This window comes from Carassius auratus, chromosome 30 (assembly GCF_003368295.1).
Source record: "Carassius auratus strain Wakin chromosome 30, ASM336829v1, whole genome shotgun sequence".
NCBI lineage: Eukaryota > Metazoa > Chordata > Actinopteri > Cypriniformes > Cyprinidae > Carassius > Carassius auratus.
The window spans coordinates 10,462,897-10,479,877 of NC_039272.1; the positions used below are offsets into that span (position 1 = coordinate 10,462,897).

Sequence of the window (16,981 nt, forward strand, 5' to 3'; positions counted from 1 at the left end):
TTTTTTATCTACTAAAATCTCTACCCCTTCCTCATATTGGCCGATCTCAGATGTCTTTGTGACGTCACACAGTAAGGCCCCTCCCACATAGTTTGATTGACAGTAGCGTCTCAGCACAGACTGGACTGGCATATTACTTTAGACCCTCCCTGGGTGAGCTGTCATCAGTCCACCACTGTTTCACCGCCGGAGCAGATGTAGACAAGAATGTCTCCTAAGCGATTGAGGTGTTTTGTTGTTGGATGTAATAATAAACAGCAGTCGTCAGCACTCCCTACATCTGAGTCGCTGAAGATGCAGTGGATTACATTTGCATATATCTTCGCACAAATCATTTGTGATCCAGCTTCACCAACATAAAAAGGTAGAATAATTTTTTTTTTTAATGAATCTTTGCAAATCACCTTTTCTAATAATGTGCTAATTAGCGAGTTTCACAATGAATGTGGCTAATGTAAGCAGTCTCTCGGAGAGCAGCTGGAAGAGAGGGGCGAGGTCAGCAGAGCTCATTAACATTTAAAGGAAAATGCTACAAACAGGCTTGCTCTGAACAGAGCTGTTTTTTGACAGGGTCAAAAAGTTTGTTTTTACACTACCATTAAGAAATTTTAATCAAACTATGTTACAGACTTTTCATTAAGACCCTAAAAAATCATATCCACTTGTAGAAAATGGGCATCCGATGACCCCATTAAGTTACTGGCTGTGTTAAATAATAAGTGGACTCATGTATAAAAGAATCTGGTAAATCAACAAAAATCAAATGTGACCAAGAGGAACCAGCAGTAGTCAGTACTCTTGGGATTACTCCCTCTGGTTGGAAGAATGGATGGAGATTTACAGAATCCCCTTGGTCTGGGTGTAGTTTGATTGGAATGTGCCTGGTGGAAATCCTGAATCAAGGATTCTAAGGTCTAAGATGTCCTTGGCAGCCACCCATGAACTCTCCTCTAGTCTAGATCATAGCCCTCCCAGTCCACCAGATATTGCAATTGGCCCCATGACACCTGGAATCCAGGATATCCCTCACCAGATAGGCCAGAGCTCCAACAATCTCAAGTTTTGGAGGGTGGTCCCGTTCCTCATTAAGTGGAGGCAGGGAAACAAGAAAATACAGTAATGAGCAAGAAGCTCTAGCTTGTAGGTTCTTGGATTACTTTGGCATACAATGCAAAACGGGCCTACATTCCATGGGTTGATAATCCATAACCGCAGATCTCGGGGCGGACAACTAGAAATTAATGATTTGAATGAGTACGCCTCCTCTGGTCAGCCTCGATTCTATGAGCTCTGACTGCCCTCTGCAGCCTCACACGAGTGCCATACCACACCCATTCACTTATTTTGACCCACTGCAGGCACTTTAGATTTTTGTTAAATGTGATGCAAAATCATCACAGTTAAAAAATCCAAAGACTTAAACTACTTCAGTCTGTATGCACTGCATTTATTTAATAAACGAGTTGCACAATTTGAGTTGAATTACTGAAATAAATGAACTTTTCCACAACATTCTAATTTATTGAGATGCACCTGTATTTAGATTGGGCCACTAGAAGGAGTTACTCAATAGTCAAATCACATCATAGTTCCTTTCAGCAGTAGTTAACTTTCCATGTCTCTGAGATAAAACTCCTCCGATACCAAAGTAGAAGGATCTACATCCTTGATAGGTGTCAGGATCTGGATGTTTCAGTATTGGAGCTGAGGTAAAGCTGGATTTTAAGGCATCCAAGGCAGGTTGAGTCAATGACAGTTTCTTTGTTTTTCCCTTGAGTAATGAAGTTAGAGGTGCCAAGATGGTACTGTAGATATAGACAAATCTTCTATAGATGAGATTCAAAGAACCTCTGTAATTCTTTTACTGTGACGTGACCACTCGGTGACCACCCTGACTTTTGCTGTGTCCATCTCCACTCCTCCATTTCTGATCTTATAGCCCAGGAAGGTTGTGCTTGAGACATGTATTTCACATTTCTCAGCCTTAGCATACAAATTGTTGGTCAGTTATTGAAAAAGGACAGTTCTTACATGAGGGATGTGTTCCTCACTGGTCTTGGTCTCATTGGTAGATCAAAATGTCCTCAATGTAATGACAATGATTTAAAATGTCACAGATGATCTCATTAATAAAGGATTGGAACACAGCAGGCCATTAGTTATAAACAAGTATTCATAGTGCCCTCTTGTGGTGAGAAAAGCTGAAAAGTATTTACAAGAACAATATTTCATAATTGCTTTACCACAGCAAGTGGGAGCTGTTAAGAGCAAAAAGAAGAAAAGCACATTTGAAATTGGTCATTATTACGGCAGCAACATGTAGGCCTATGCAATACAACTTTAAAAACTGAATTGTATAGGCCTCCAATTACATATGCCTAGATTTACTTTATTTGAATAAGAGGTTGCATTGACTTATTTCTGCTTATCTCCACATTTTAAATGAAATCCATAATTTAGAGAGATAAAATGCAAGACAGAAAACTATTTCATCTGTATCACATTTTTACAGAAATAATTACTCTTATTTTGTCCTCTCAGAGCCTGCAGGCTACTGGAGCAGTGGCAGTGCTCTGTCATGAAACAGTTCTGCAACAGGAAGCAGACAGAGTTTTTCCATTACATGTAGTCTACAGAAAAGATGTTGACTCAGCAGTTGGAGTTGCCAAAACTATAAAAAATACAACACTTTAGATCATGTTTGTCACTGCGATATCTGACCTACCATAGTATGATTTGACCTACAGTTTTGGGGCTATTTATTTATTTTTGTATTAAAATGTATAAATAATAACACTTTGTAATTAAGAGTATTTTTTTATATCTAATCATTCATCAATAAAAAAAAAAATCATATTTTTTGACTAACATGGGTCAAATTTATCTGTTGTTTATTATGTAACTATTGTTGTTGAGTGCATTGTGTTGAAAAATTGTCAAGTCAAGCGACCTGTTATACCTGTTAGCGCTTTTAACAGTACAGATGGTGTCAAAGCACTCTACAGTATTATATAGTATTATTATATAATAATGCAAAATGACAATAGTAAACACTCAATTTTCAGAATTCAGTGATTTCATCGTTCAGCTCAGTTCAGTCTAAATAGTATCTGTGCAATCAAACAATATGTATTGTAAGAATATTTCTGAATTCCTTTAAATGTCTGGACAAAATCTCGAAAAGACAAAATATAGTTTACAAAGTTTAGTGACATTTTTAAATGTTAATAAACAGTTGGAATATAACAGCACATTTCATCCGAATTGACTGCATGCTAAGGTTTCAGTTTGTTCACATTATCTAAGCACCTAAACCGCATTACCCTGCTGCAGTCCTCTAGTATCATACAGGAAACTCTGCACGCTAAGAAAGTGAAATTGCTCAAGAGAACAGTCTCAACAGACAAGTGTAGGTGACCTGAATGCTGCTTTTAACCAAACGGTTCAATATTACTTATTAAACTTATTCAATATTAAATGCATTCCAGCAAAAGAAGATAAAGTTTAGATATGTATAAGAATAACTGAAGAATATTGTGTTGCTCGATGAGAAAGAAGCATCTTAAGAAGGAGCTTGATGACGTATAGTGCATTGTACATATTGATGATTATACATGAGATACAATAAGGCGTGGACATGGCAAAACATACATAACAACATACTCAAAAAATCAATACAACCCGCCTTTCTGTAAGGCTCTCAGTAACCTCAAAACATCTCTTCCTCTCTGAGACACAGAGAGAAAGAGAGCAAGTTATCGTGCTGGAATTCAGTTCACCGATACTGAATACTTCATCTAACGGATTAAAAAACTGAAATTAATTGGTGAGTACAGATGTTTCATACTTTAATCTCACATATTAAATAATGTAGGGCAATTCAAAAAAAAATATAAGATTTTGCTAGTGTAATAAATCATATTAAAACCTATCAAGTTGTTGTTTTGCTGCCAAATGCCTTTGGTTCACTTAATTCCGTGATGTTTTGTTGCAGATCAGTTTTAATGTTTGTCTTTTTAAAGCTGACAAAAACCTTTTATTGACTGTTTTTGCTCAACCCAAAACATGCTGAGTAAGTGTTAAATCTCATAATGTAGTAAGTGAGAAGATCTAAAGATGGTGTCTGAGTAATGTACAGTTTCGGCTGTAATATTATCTGAACCCATTTACAGAGAGGGCATGTCAATCATTATTTTACCTAATAAGACTATCTAGCTTCTGATATGAATAACGTTCAATGTCTATTTTATGGTTGTCTATTGTTTATAATCTGTGCCTTAAATGAGGAACTGTGACTGAATGCTTTCATGACTACATATCATTATCACACATGATTACATTTCCGTAAAGATTTCAGCCATTTGAGTTAATATTTAATGTGAGATACAGATATGCTCAAATGTTCCAATCATATATATATAACTAGTTAAACTAATTTTGTATTTCCTGACATACTGTCACAGAGAGTTTCCATCTGAATTGTTTTGTCCCCTCCTCTTTTAAATGGTGTTTGAACCAAAATGTCACATGATCCATTAGCTTATTCTACCAGCGCTATAGCTGCTAACTTGATTATTTTATTGTATAATTTAAATTGTCTCAAGAGAAAGGACAACAACTCAAATAGCATACAAGCATAATTAGTTCACATTAGCTTATAGTAGTAAAATCTAAACTGATTTATTTTAAAAAAAAAACTGACGTTTAAAAACAAAACCAGCTTTGTTACAGATGCATGGTAAAGTGGCTCAAGATAGATCACATATATGCTGAGGACAATAGAGCTAAGTGTTGGTAGCTAATTGTTTCTATGGACATTTATTGTTTTTTGAACTTACACTACATGATTACCTAAAGATAGTGTAATGCAGTTTCTTAATTCAGGATTACTATTTCATCTCACTGCCATTTAGAGAATGTAATTGTATATGAAGCCATTTACAAAGAGGATACATTATAATATTCTAGTTCAAAACATCCAATGCATCAGATACTGCAACTTGCCCGAAATGCATTTTCATGTATTCTCAGGGAAAGTTTCCCTTGATGAGACAATAATGGCCCATTCCCTGGATGGGATCATATTGCATGTAACAGCATGAAGAGATATCAATAATTCAGTTAGCAAAGGTCTATTAGAGTCTGCAACTATTTGCAGCATCTCTACTTGCACATATAAACTGAACCCGTTTACTTTTTTAAGTTTTTTTTGTCTTTCTTCTGTATCTTTGAAAACCTCTTTTGACATGTAAATGAAACTGTGTTTAGGCTTTGATTAAGAATGGATTGTGTATCAAAGATAACCACAGATCCATTAGATGGTTTATATAGGCCCATGTGGCTTATCAGAACTGCATATCATCACATTTCCATAATTCTAAAAGAGTTCTAGCAATGAGATACACATAAATGTAAGCTTAATATAACAGTAGCAGTAATTATGTATTTCCTTCAACTTAAACTGTCACAGAGTTTCCATTTGGATCATCTCTGACCCCTTCCTCTTTAAGTGGTGTTCAAAACTAGAATGCTGAAATGTGATGATGCTACATTATAACCATCATGCAGCTTATGCTCTTACAAAAGCAGCTCTTATTCTACATTATATCAAAAATCTATTTGACTGGTCACAAGCACATTTCCTCATATTAAAGCTAGTTAGTGTAAGACCATCCTATTTGCTTATAAAAGTAAAATTATTGGCGTCAGGCTCACATTTCCTAGACCTTATTTATATGAAATAGAAACCTAATGTCCTGTGTCTGTGAATGATACCACTAGAGCTCTAATATCTGCTGTATGACTAAGAAGACATCACCATGAGTAAATCAAGAGACAGCAGCCCCACATTCTTCCTGGAGACGGATGACCAGACACAGGAGCAAAGGGAAAAGGCCAAACAGACGAAGAAAGGTGTCTTAAAGGACAAGAGGCCCATGGATTCTAATTACCTGGATGAGACAGATGACCCTGCACACAAAATTAAATTTAACCTACACTTTGACAGGTGAGCCTGCCTCCTTAAACCACACTTGGGGTGTATGATTAACATAATGCGAGAAATCCTTACTTTATCAGATGCATTCTGCACACAGGGGGATCAGAAAAGTGAAAGAGGAACCGTCTCAGCAGGACAGTGAGAGGTTTACCCTCAAGAGGTTGTTTGATGCCGTGTCCAGTGGTGATGTGTCTAAACTGCAGGGTTTACATCAGTACCTGCACAAAAACATGAAACGGCTCACTGACTCTCAGTGTAATTCTATTCAACAACAGATACACTAGCCTTTAAATGTTTGGGGTCGGTAAGATTTTTGAAAGAAGTCTGCTATGTTCACCAAGGCTGCATTTAATTGATCAAAAAATACAGTAAAACAGTTATATTGTGAAATATTTAAAATAACTGGTCTTTTTTTTTAGATTTCATTTATTCCCATGTTGGCAGATCTGAATTTTCTAATTCTAATATGCTTATTTAGTGCTCACAATGCAAACTGTGAAAACTTTGACATTTGATCAATTTAATATATATATATATATATATATATATATATATATATATATATATATATATATATTACTTACCCCAAACTTTTGAATGGTATGGTGTACAAAGAATAAACAGAAGAGTACTGTGAATTCATGACAGATATTTATTAAATAACGCAACTGAAACTGTTTTTATGTCCTCTTTAGATAAGTCCAATGGAAAGACAGCCCTGCTGAAAGCACTTTTAAATTTAAGGGAAGGCGAGAATGACACTATTGAACATCTGCTGGAAATTGCAGAGAAACTTGGAGATTTAAAACATTTTGTCAATGCTGCTTACACAGACAGTTTCTACAAAGGTCAGAGACATAGCTTCATATTAAATTATGCTTTTATTAGAGTAATTATTATCAAAGGTATATATGAGCTAAAACCTTATATTAGTCATTTCTTTCTTTTTTATAAATCAATACAATACTGATCATATTTAACAGGTTGTCCAGCATACCCATTTTATAATATCATCGACTGATCTCTTTGAGACAGGTCAGACAGCACTCCATGTTGCAATTGAACGGAGGAGTGCAAAATTTGTACAGATGCTGGTTAAGAAAGGGGCTGATGTCCATGCTAAAGCCTGTGGGAAATTCTTTCATCCCAATCAAGAGACTTGTTTCTATTTTGGTAGGTCTAAGGGTATGGTTAAACTTTTGCAATATTTATATAATTTTTACAGTAGAAAAGCTGCATTTTAAATCCAAGTCTTATTCAGAATCAACTTAATGTTCTCATTGTACTGCTCCATTTTGTGGGTACCTTACCTGCATTGTATACAAATATTGTGCACAGGTGAGCTGCCCTTGTCGCTGGCCGCTTGCACTAATCAGCCAGACATTGTGGACTTCCTTCTGAACAACCCTTACCAGGCGGTGGATGTCAGGGAGAGGGATTCTCATGGAAACACAGTGCTTCATGCATTAGTATCCATAGCTGATAACAGTCCTGAAAACACAGAGTTTGTCATCTCCATGTATGACCACATCTTATTCAAAACTGACCAACTTCACCCCAAGATCAAGCTGGAGGAAATTGAAAATAATGAAGGATTCAACCCACTCACACTTGCTGCCAAAACTGGAAAACTGGGGGTAAACCTTCATTTTTCTTGTGTTACTGATTGTTGAATGTCCAAACAATTAATGTTTTGCAAAATACCAGTATTTATTTGAAGCAGTGATTCGTTTGAAGCAGTGTGTATTTCGTAAGTGTGAGTTCTGTTTTCTGTTTTTGGACGTTCCTGATTTTGTTTAGATGATCAGTGCTCATGTGATGTGAGATGTTATTTCCCTTCAGCACATGGCATTAAATCAGACACCGCACTGATTCATATGGCATCTTTACACAATCGAGTTAAGGCTTCTCTGTGCCTGCTCAAAATTCAGTGTAAAGACACAATGTTGCATAAAAGCCTGACTAAATTTTGCCAGCTCAGACCGCATAAGTGTCAAGCTGTCTAGTCTCTGTTTCCCTGGGTGTCCACTAGTGGGCTCACTTCCCCTTAGGCTCTTCACCGTAGGCACTAGAATTCCTCTAGTCTAGTCCTGTCTTCACAGTAATTGCACTCCTGTTAATTGCACCAGGTGTAGTCACTTTATTGTCATTAGCCTCCCTATTAATACCAGTCTTTCCCTGTTGTTTGTATCCTATAGAGTCCTTACCCTTCGTGTGTCCAGCTTTCTTGTCCCCCGAGTCATCTTGCATTCCGCGTTCCCTTTTCCTGTCCCTTTCATTTGTTTGTTTTGTTTGGACTGTCTTTTTGGTTTTGACCTTGGCTGTATTCGACTACCATTTGGATTCCATATATTAAATACCTGCAATTGGATCTCTCGCTCTCCCTGTGTCTCTCTGGGTACACGATCGTCACAATAAGCCCCTAGCATTAAAGTATACAGTTGTAAAAGCTGCATTCCTGCCACATCTGAGCAACATTAAAACAGTTGGAGAACCCTAAACATAACTTCAGGAGCACTACTTTGCCACCTTAAAAGTATGAATCTTTCATTAATTATCATGTAGTCTACAGTGACTTAACCTAAAGTTTTGATTTATTGTATTGCTTTTGTTCTACATTTTATCTGATTCTGTTGCTGGCTTGGCTGATTATTAAAAACAGTTCATTGCCAAAGACAAGGGGCTTAATAGAACGTTTGTAAATCAGTTGTGATTAGTATATTTTGTAAAGAGCCTGATAAAGTCATTCAGATTTCATTTTCACTTTCAACTAGCTGTTAAAGCACATCGTGCAGCGGGAGTTTAAGGGGCGGCGACATCTGTCACGGAAGATCACGGAGTGGGCCTACGGTCCAGTGTGCTCGTCTCTGTATGACCTCGCCTCTCTCGACACCTACGACAACAACTCCGCGCTGGAGATTATCGTTTATGGCAGTGAGATTCCTGTGAGATGACATGCTACTAACATGATACCAATTCATTCAAATGTATAATTAGACTTTACTACTCCACTGAAGCAAAATGTTTCACTTGAAAAAAGTTAAACATATTATTTGATCTGATTTCAGAATCGCCTCGAGATGCTCCGTATTGAGCCCTTCAACCATCTAATTGAAGAGAAGTGGCAGAGATTTGCGAAACGGATGTTCATGTTCAACTTTATCGTTTATGTTATCTACCTTTTCACCTTCACTGCAGTAGCTTTTAACCGAGAAGCAGGGAAGGACATTAACAACAGCCAAGTAGGTATAGGCCTACAGCTCAGAAATGGGGACTCAAAACCCCACCCCTTTGACGTTCTGCTGCTTCACGTTAGGGGAGCTACATTTCGTGCATTCACAGAGAATATAATCAAAGTAATTTTAGGGAATATATGGATAATGACATTAACCAGACAATAAACTTATTCAGTCTCTTATTCAAACCTATGCTTAAACGTGTCTTTTTTGAATGATTAATTTTTGGATTATTTGATTCATTATTTGATTCCCACTCTCTTCTCTCCAGTCAATAAAGCCTCCATATCCTTATAGAAAAGGTAGCGAAGGCTATCTGCTTCTGACGGGACACATCATAACTACCATTGGAGCACTTTACTTCTTTATTAGAGGGGTAGGCTATGTATCTGTTGGTTTAAAAACAAATATATATATATATATATATATATATATATATATATATATATATATATATATATATATATATATATATATATATATATATATATATAAATTTCATTTAAAACAACAACAACTACAACAACAAAAAATTCCCCTTATTGCAGAAATTACTGAATTCCCTTATCTTTTAAGTTAATAGATATGTTAAGAAAGCGTCCAGGATTTCAGTCCCTGTTCATAGATGGATACACCGATCAACTTTTGTAAGTGCTTTCACTCTGTAATATTTTTTTTAAGCAATGACAAATAACATCTTTTTTTTTTTTCACCTGATCAATATGTTTGAAATTACAGTCTTTGCCAATAAGTTTACTAGCTAGGGTTATGGTTAAAAGTTTTTGAAATCCCAAATATAATAAATATATATATATTTTTTTCTTCACATGACATAATTAAATTGCACTAGCCAAACAAATGTTTATGCTAGAAACAGTAATCATTAAGTGTATATATTCATTGTTTACTCCTCCTAATAAGACTATTTGTTGCATTAGTTTTCTACAGGCTGTGCTCTTCCTGGCTGGTGCTCTACTGTACTGCTTTGGCCATGATGGATATGTGGCCTGTCTAGTTTTGTGTCTTGCCTTGAGCTGGGTAAATCTACTTTACTTTTCCAGAGGGTCCAAAAATATGGGAATCTACAGTGTCATGATGCAAAAGGTGAAGAATAATTGTCCTTCTTATCCATTATCCTTTCTTCTGGCCTTCAGATTTGAGTGATAGTAAAGTATTTTGTGTAGCGCCATAGAAAAATGCTATGCAACACATTTAATGCCTTATTGTAGTGTAGACTAGTCCTTACAACTAAGACTTTACTTTATGTTTGTACAATACACTTACTCTTTTTTTATTGTTGTCAGATGATTCTTGGAGAAATCCGTCGATTCCTTGTCGTGTACTTGGTCTTCCTCATTGGTTTCTCCGCAGGTATATTTGCATACATTCAATAGCCTTGGTTTTTTTATTATAATTGATTTCATATTTATCACTACCACAACAAACATATTTATACAGTCCAAACACATTACTGTTTAAAGGGGTCATATGATGCAATTCCAAGTTTTCCTTTCTCTTCGGAGTGTTACGAGCTATCCATGAAAAGATAAGATCCCAAAAGTTGCAAAGACTAAAGTCTCAAACCCAAAGAGATATTCTTTATAAAAGTTAAGACGCGTCCAAGCTCAATGGCTCGTTCGAACAAACCCCAACATGTCTACGTCACTGTGTTGGGAAGATTTGCATAACATGGCACAAATATTCACGCAAATAAAGAATGTGTAACTTTGATTCTCGCTGTAGTATTGTTGCTGCTTCTGCCATGTTGTGGAGTTTCTGTGTGTTTCATTGTGAAAGCAAAACTGCTTTGTGTGGCCTACCAAAAGAGGACACAAATAGAAATCAGTGGTTAAGCTGTGTTTAAAACACTGTTCCAGAAAAGTTCAACCGAAAATATTCAGATGTGTGCAACAGATTTTACGGAAGACTGCTGGGGAAATTCCAGCTTTGCAAGGACAGTCTGGCGCTTCTGACCCACAGTCTGTAAGTACGTTTTCATATTTAAAGAATTTGCCACTGATGATTCAAACACAGAGTTCTGAGCAGTGTAGAGTAGTGCTTGTTGTTTGTTGTTTCTCTAATCACAAATGCAGACATGGTTTTATTTTTTACACGGCACAGTATGCAACGCAACATGTAAAAAGACTGAATAAGTCATTATAATCAATAATTATGTCCCCACTGTATGTAACAAATGCCTTTTTTGTATGGGTTTTATTGGTTTTGTCTCATAGTGCCAGGACACAGGACATCACTGTATGATAAATGGCATAACATTTCCGTCACACGCTTGAAGTGTTCGGCCAATCACAATGCACTGGATAGCTGGCCTATCAGAGCACACCTCACTTTTCAGAATGATGAGCTTTGTAAAATTCAACACATTTCAGTAAGGCTGGGCATAGAGAAGAAACAATAATGTACAGTGTGTGGAAAATAATGTGTTTCTTGAACCTTAAACTGCATGAACACGTTTTATTACACCAAATAATGCTCTTTTTGGCAGCATCATATGACCCCTTTAAATGTTTGGATGAGCAAGTTTTGTTTTGTTTTGTTTGAAAGAAATGAATACCTTTATTCTGCAAGGATGCACTGAGTTGATTAAATTGACATTTAAGATTCTTACATTGTTACAAAATTATGTTTCAAATAAATGGTGTTCTTTTGAATTTTCAATTCCTCAAAGAACTCCTCAAATGTTTAATGTGTTTTAATGGTGTGTTTCTTAATCAACAGCTGTGGTAACTCTCTTTGATGATCGACCTAGTAAGGGACGGTCTTTATTCCTTCCTATTAATGGAAATGAAAACTGTAAAAAGCCCACATTTCAGGGCATCTACTTCACCACTCTGGAGTTGTTCAAGTTTACGATTGGCATGGGAGATCTGGAGTTCACCGATCAATATCGATACATAGAGGTCTTCTATGTGCTGCTGATTCTGTATATAGTGATGACTTACATTTTGATGCTGAACATGCTGATCGCTCTGATGAATCAAAGAGTGGAGGAGATGTCCGTAGAGAGCACCAACATCTGGAAACTACAGGTGAAATCAAAGGAAAAGTTAAAAGTTGTCCATTTCTGCAACAAAACATACACTGTAATGACTTGCCATTTTGTTTGTTTCTTCATTCTTATTCACAGCGTGCAATCACCACCTTGGACATGGAGTGGATACTTCCCCGCTGCCTGAAGACAAGGCTGCGCTCCGGGAAACAAAAGGACATAGGCGGGGGGCAGGAGCCTGATATACGCTGGTGCTTTAGGTGACCCTGGTGACTTTCACCCGAAACCACAAGATCTGAAGCTTGCATTCTCCTATTTAAAAATGGAGGATTTATTTTTGAAAAGAGGATATTTGCATGTAAACACAAGCATAATACATAATAATGGCACTTACCTTGTATTGATCTGTGTTTACCGTAAACACACTTCAGTGAAACCATAAGGAATAATTGAAGCATGTGTCCTCTTTCTTTCAGTGTGGACGAAGTCAACTGGAACCAATGGAACAGAAACCTGGGTGTAATTACCGAGGACCCTGGGAGACACCTGTCTGTACCTTCCTCAACTAAACTTCAGAAAGGTAGTCGATGATAAACAAATGTGTGTGTGTCTGTTTTTTTTTAAATCTTACATTATATCATGTGTATTGGTTACAGAGCTCAGCCAGCGTGGACTCATGCAAACGTTCAGTAAACGCTGGACACAGACACAACAACACAGAGATGTCCAGGAGCTGAGTCCTCTAGCTGAGGAATCTACCTCTGTCTGATGCTTTTATAATCCATAATCTATTTCAATCTGTTTTGCAATTACCTTTTATTCTAAATGTAGGAATAATTACATATTATGTCTTGTTAAAACTTGACTGTGGTTAATTTATGAAAACACAAATATTATACACTTCAAGGGTCATTGCTGTTATGCATCATATCATTTGAACTGTAATGTTTAAAAAAATGATTATGCATGTGTTGTAATTTATGAAAGCATTTATATACCATATTATACATAGTTAATTCTTTTTTTATCGAGTTAGAGTTGCTATATTTTAATAATCTTTTTGATTGAAATTTTTATATCACACTATAATGTTTTTAGTTTGATCAAACAGGATGTTTTAGGCATAAACAATGTCATAAAACTAAATTTGTGTCAAACTGTCAAGGAAGGTTTTTTCTTGGTAACTATTTTTAATAATAGTTGGTTATTGTGCCTTACCTCAAACATGAAATTATTAAAAAATAATCTAATATTCACCCAGTGTTCACTTAATTGTGATAAAACAACATATTGTTTCCATATTTAAAATATGGATATAAAAAAAATGTTTAACAATTCGTACGTATTACATTAACACTTAAAATCTAAAACAAAAGTACCCTGAATGTGCTACACGTTTATTTTTAAACAATTAAAACAGTAAAAACTCAATAACATTTAATGTCTATTCGGTCGTTTAAATGTTTCTATATCGGTTAAGACATAAAAATCACGACTGCATAATCACACCCTCGCACACATGTTGTACGTAAAACTGTACACAGTTTGAATGTTGGCTTATATATAGACCAATTTTATTTCAGAACATTTATGTTCTCAGCGATTCTGACTGACTGGAATCATGATATATTCAGTTCACTTTTATTATTTTAGGGACAACGTGCAACGTGTTTGTATATATCGCTCTCTTGTGGTGTCGCGCGCTGCTGCTGGTGACTGATGTGGCACAAGCCGCACAACGTAGCCTACTGTAGTCCTCCAAACAATAAACATCACAGGATGATGCAAATAAGATCCAGACACAATGAATCACTGTGCATAACGTCAGTATACTTATTGCCACTATAAATAAATGTGTCCACAAATGGCATTCGTTACCTATTTTACTGACCAATAAGGCAACGTTCATTTAAGTTCAGTGATAGATGGGTTATATCCTCCGACTATTACCACTGCAGAGCTGAAATGGTGTGACCCTAGATCGCAAATGTCCTGCTGTGCTCTTATTTATAAAAATAAAATTTATATCCGCACCAGACGCATTAAATGCTGCGACCTGCATATTCTGCGTCACTTCCGGCGCTGTATCCCTTTGATATATAGATCCATTGAATAAAACAAGCTGCAATCTTGCGTTACTGAGACATGGGGGAAAAGAGCCCACACTCGGACTTTGAGCTTTTTTCCCTCTAAATGTGTACTTTCTAGTCCTGAATAAGAACTCCCTTTCTTTTAAATTATGAGAAGAGGTTCTCTAAGAATCACCTCCAGGGTTTTCATCTCATCAGTTGACATTTTAACATAATTATTCAATTAAACTGTACACAGATGTATCTTCAGAAACTACCGAATGTTTTACTCAATATAGTAATTCTTAATGCATGTATAAGCTTTGTAAAGTTGTTGTGAACAATTTATTTTGTGAAGTGATATACAAATAAATTCCTTGTTGGTTTGCTTTATCTGAATTTGAACCTGCAAGAGTAAACTGTTCAATAACAACTATTAAAACCACCAATAAGATACAGTTTTGTTCAAAATAATAGCAGTACAATGTGACTAACCAGAATAATCAAGGTTTTTAGTATATTTTTTATTGCTACGTGGCAAACAAGTTACCAGTAGGTTCAGTAGATTCTCAGAAAACAAACAAGACCCAGCATTCATGATATGCACGCTCTTAAGGCTGTGCAATTGGGCAATTAGTTGAATTAGTTGAAAGGGGTGTGTTCAAAAAAATAGCAGTGTGGCATTCAATCACTGAGGTCATCAATTTTGTGAAGAAACAGGTGTGAATCAGGTGGCCCCTATTTAAGGATGAAGCCAACACTTGTTGAACATGCATTTGAAAGCTGAGGAAAATGGGTCGTTCAAGACATTGTTCAGAAGAACAGCGTACTTTGATTAAAAAGTTGATTAGAGAGGGGAAAACCTATAAAGAGGTGCAAAAAATGATAGGCTGTTCAGCTAAAATGATCTCCAATGCCTTAAAATGGAGAGCAAAACCAGAGAGACGTGGAAGAAAACGGAAGACAACCATCAAAATGGATAGAAGAATAACCAGAATGGCAAAGGCTCAGCCAATGATCACCTCCAGGATGATCAAAGACAGTCTGGAGTTACCTGTAAGTACTGTGACAGTTAGAAGACGTCTGTGTGAAGCTAATCTATTTTCAAGAATCCCCCGCAAAGTCCCTCTGTTAAAAAAAAGGCATGTGCAGAAGAGGTTACAATTTGCCAAAGAACACATCAACTGGCCTAAAGAGAAATGGAGGAACATTTTGTGGACTGATGAGAGTAAAATTGTTCTTTTTGGGTCCAAGGGCCACAGGCAGTTTGTGAGACGACCCCCAAACTCTGAATTCAAGCCACAGTACACAGTGAAGACAGTGAAGCATGGAGGTGCAAGCATCATGATATGGGCATGTTTCTCCTACTATGGTGTTGGGCCTATTTATCGCATACCAGGGATCATGGATCAGTTTGCATATGTTAAAATACTTGAAGAGGTCATGTTGCCCTATGCTGAAGAGGACATGCCCTTGAAATGGTTGTTTCAACAAGACAATGACCCAAAACACACTAGTAAACGGGCAAAGTCTTGGTTCCAAACCAACAAAATTAATGTTATGGAGTGGCCAGCCCAATCTCCAGACCTTAATCCAATTGAGAACTTGTGGGGTGATATCAAAAATGCTGTTTCTGAAGCAAAACCAAGAAATGTGAATGAATTGTGGAATGTTGTTAAAGAATCATGGAGTGGAATAACAGCTGAGAGGTGCCACAAGTTGGTTGACTCCATGCCACCCAGATGTCAAGCAGTTTTAAAAAACTGTGGTCATACAACTAAATATTAGTTTAGTGATTCACAGGATTGCTAAATCCCAGAAAAAAAAAATGTTTGTACAAAATAGTTTTGAGTTTGTACAGTCAAAGGTAGACACTGCTATTTTTTTGAACACACCCCTTTCAACTAATTGCCCAATTGCACAGCCTTAAGAGCGTGCATATCATGAATGCTGGGTGTTGTTTGTTTTCTGACAATCTACTGAACCTACTGGTAACTTGTTTGCCACGTAGCAATAAAAATATACTAAAAACCTTGATTATTCTGGTTAGTCACATTGTACTGCTATTATTTTGAACAATACTGTACATTTCTTTCTTCACCAAAGTAAGGTGTTTTTGTGACCATTTAATATATCTGCCACTTTAGATCAAAACATTTTTTTTTTTAGTTTGGGATTTCCTGCAATAGCTACCAGCAATCAGAGTATCATATTTAAAACCCAGATGAGCACACACTGCTTGAGGAAAGAGATTCTTAAAACAAGACCCCTGTCGAAAAAAAGACTGCAGTATATGAGTGTACACACAGGGTGACCAGTCCAAGGTTGAAGTTTTAGCACCTTTTGAGCAATAAACTGAAATAGAGTCATACATGAAAGCATAAATTAGAATTTTATTTCATTATTACAATATAAAAAAAAAAGAAGAAGAAAAAAAAAAAAGAGTAGCACAACTCTCACACTCTTCAGATTCTTCCCACAGATTCAATTGACAGCCACAGAGTGACGGATATGAGAAAGGCTTCTAGAAGCTTCCTCCAATTTCACAGCAATTGCTAAACGAAAAAAAAAATTAAATAATGAGGAAAAAAATCTAGTTCAGAATTATAAATAGCACAAATTGCAAAACAGAAGCTTTGAAACATGGAATAAAAAGATTTTGTTACAG

The 16,981-nt window shown here is 36.4% G+C and overlaps 2 protein-coding genes across 3 annotated transcripts in view; one reads left to right on the forward strand and one right to left on the reverse strand.

The window, feature by feature from the left end:
• The first annotated feature begins 3,691 nt into the window (after positions 1-3,691).
• Positions 3,692-13,466, forward strand: LOC113049171 (transient receptor potential cation channel subfamily V member 1-like). 2 transcript variants are annotated; one of them, XM_026211285.1, is made up of 16 exons: positions 3,692-3,826; positions 5,782-6,007; positions 6,096-6,253; positions 6,694-6,846; positions 7,034-7,171; positions 7,337-7,635; positions 8,773-8,943; positions 9,067-9,240; positions 9,506-9,610; positions 9,811-9,881; positions 10,173-10,338; positions 10,539-10,605; positions 11,974-12,284; positions 12,383-12,504; positions 12,721-12,824; positions 12,901-13,466. In XM_026211285.1, exons 2-16 carry the CDS (start codon positions 5,820-5,822, stop codon positions 13,011-13,013), a joined length of 2,340 nt encoding a protein of 779 aa, XP_026067070.1. In that variant the 5' UTR covers positions 3,692-3,826; positions 5,782-5,819; the 3' UTR covers positions 13,014-13,466. The 2 variants fall into 2 exon arrangements, 1 of the variants encoding a protein (XP_026067070.1); XR_003276580.1 differs by lacking the exon at positions 12,901-13,466 and having other exon boundaries at positions 12,383-12,602; positions 12,721-12,805.
• A 3,220-nt stretch (positions 13,467-16,686) lies between these two features.
• The window catches only part of LOC113049173 (protein FAM222B-like), a 51,564-nt gene continuing 51,269 nt past the window's right edge, over positions 16,687-16,981 (reverse strand). The window contains exon 4 of the transcript XR_003276581.1: positions 16,687-16,868. The gene's annotated coding sequence lies outside the window, so the exon portion shown is untranslated. The remainder of the gene's footprint in view (positions 16,869-16,981) is intronic.

Excerpts from the sequence above, each read along its gene's own strand:
- LOC113049171 (XM_026211285.1), top strand. The coding sequence starts at position 5,820 with ATGAGTAAATCAAGAGACAGCAGCCCCACATTCTTCCTGGAGACGGAT. Across the intron at positions 9,241-9,505 it reads AGGACATTAACAACAGCCAA|TCAATAAAGCCTCCATATCC; the intron begins GTAGGTATAGGC and ends TCTTCTCTCCAG. Across the intron at positions 10,339-10,538 it reads ACAGTGTCATGATGCAAAAG|ATGATTCTTGGAGAAATCCG; the intron begins GTGAAGAATAAT and ends TATTGTTGTCAG.